This window comes from Aureococcus anophagefferens, assembly GCF_000186865.1.
Source record: "Aureococcus anophagefferens unplaced genomic scaffold AURANscaffold_754, whole genome shotgun sequence".
In the NCBI taxonomy this organism is placed as follows: domain Eukaryota; class Pelagophyceae; order Pelagomonadales; family Pelagomonadaceae; genus Aureococcus; species Aureococcus anophagefferens.
The window spans coordinates 2,659-4,533 of record NW_008706064.1 but is presented as its reverse complement, the minus strand read 5'-3'; the positions used below and the strand labels follow the sequence as shown (position 1 = coordinate 4,533).

At 72.0% G+C, this 1,875-nt stretch overlaps 1 protein-coding gene across 1 annotated transcript; it reads left to right on the top strand.

The window, feature by feature from the left end:
• Positions 1–474: 474 nt before the first annotated feature.
• On the top strand, positions 475–1,712 carry AURANDRAFT_68996 (hypothetical protein; the record flags this gene model as incomplete). The annotated part of the gene is made up of 1 exon (XM_009044739.1): positions 475–1,712. A coding segment is annotated over one exon (1,238 nt), but the record flags the coding sequence as incomplete, so codon positions are not given.
• Positions 1,713–1,875: the final 163 nt, after the last annotated feature.

The window sequence follows — 1,875 nt, the reverse complement described above, 5'->3', positions numbered from 1 at the left end:
CATCGCGGCGGCTGCCGCCACCGACCGAGTCGTGCCGCGCCCCACGTCCTCGACATCGGGCTCCGACTCTGTCACCGCGCGAAGGCCACCGGCCGCTACGCGCGCGTTGAACCCGTGTGGCTCCAGCAGCCAGAGGTTCTCCACCGACGACCGACCGGGACCGACCGACGCACCGACCGCGGCGTGCGCGCGCGCCGACCGCTCCCCGACCGGTAAGACGCGAACTAGTAGCCCGAGACCCGAAGGGGAGGTCCGCGACCCCGACCCCAGCGCAAAGCAGCCGCCCCGGACCCCGAAACAGCCGCAGACAGCCGCAGACAGCCGCCCGGGGGCAAAAACAGCCCGAAATCGCGAGGAAACCACTGGGACAACCTGCTTAAACCTGCGTTGGTATTTTTATATTAAGCACTCCTTTTGGAATTCTTTCTGAGTCGGACGCCACCGCCCTCGAGGCGCGGTCGGCCCTCCGGCGCGATGATCGCGGACGCCGACGACGCCGCGGCGCAGGCGGAGATGAAGGAGATCCTGTCGCCGGCGTCGGCGAAGCGGGCGATGTCCACGGAGGGCATGGGCAGCCTCGAGACGCTGCTCGAGAAGATCGAGGAGAAGCGGCGCAGCTCGCTGACGCCCGCGGAGGCGAAGGACGAGGACGCCGCCGCGTCGGAGGCGAAACGGCGCCTGCGCAAGTCGAGCGACCGCACGCGGTCGAGCAGCCACATCGACCTGGGCAGCTCGCCGCCGGCGCGGCAGCCCGCGCGGCCGCGGCCGCTCCCGCTGGGCATGGACGACCCGGGCGCGCTGGCGGCCATGGGCCTGAAGCTGCGCGCGAAGAAGGTCGTCGAGAAGCTGAAGCGGAGCGCGGCGACCTACGGCGACGACTTCGGCGCGTACCCGCGGCCGCCGTGGGCGGACCGCGACGACCCCGTGCTTTCGCTCGACGGCAGCGACGGCAACGGCCACGGCGCGCACGAGGCCTACCGCAACGACCACGTCGAATTCGTGGACCCCATGTCGCCGGGCGCGTCGCGGCGGCAGATCCGGCGCACGCCCGAGTCGGAGCGGCGCGCCGCGTTCCGGAAGGCCGCCGCGGCCGCGTCGCGGCCCCTCGAGGCCGCGATCGACGACGACGACGTCGACGCGAAGATGCTCCACCTCGACCGGCTGCTGGGCGCGGTCCTCTCCGTGGCCAAGGTCGAGATGGGCGTCGACCGCTGCTGCTTCTACAAATACTCGGGCAGCGACCTCGTCTACGCGTGGGACGCGGCGTCGCGGCGCGACGTCGTCGGCGACGCGGCCATCGACGACGGCGACCGCGCGTCGGCCTGGTCCGAGTCCATCGTGCGCGAGGCGGCGTCGGACTGGGAGACGATCCGCGTCGACGACGTCTACGACTCCGACGAGTGCCCGCCGCCGCTCGCGGACGATCTGGCCACGGGCTACCGCACGAAGACGATCCTCGCCGTCCCCGTCGCCGTGGACCGCGTGGCGTCGACGGGTCTGGCCTGCGACGACGAGCCCTGGACGAAGCTGGGGGTGCTGCTCTTCACGAACAAGTTCTTCAACCACAGCAAGGAGGACGGCGAGGGCGAGGTGCTCCACGTCGCGGGCCGCGCGAGCGACCAGGGCGAGCGGCGCACGACGCGCATCGTCGAGGTCGGCGCCTTCAACGACTTCGACTGCGCGCGGGCCCGGGGCCTCGTCGACGCCGTATCGTGCGCCGCGCGCGTCGTCGCGGACGACGCTNTGGCGAAGCGGGAGCCCAAGCCCGCGCCCGCCGCGGAGAAGCCGAACCGGTGGCTCGAGGCCTTCACGAAGCTCAAGCAGGAGCGCGCGGCGCGNGGCCATCGCCACTCCTCCGCGAACATCCTGAGCGAG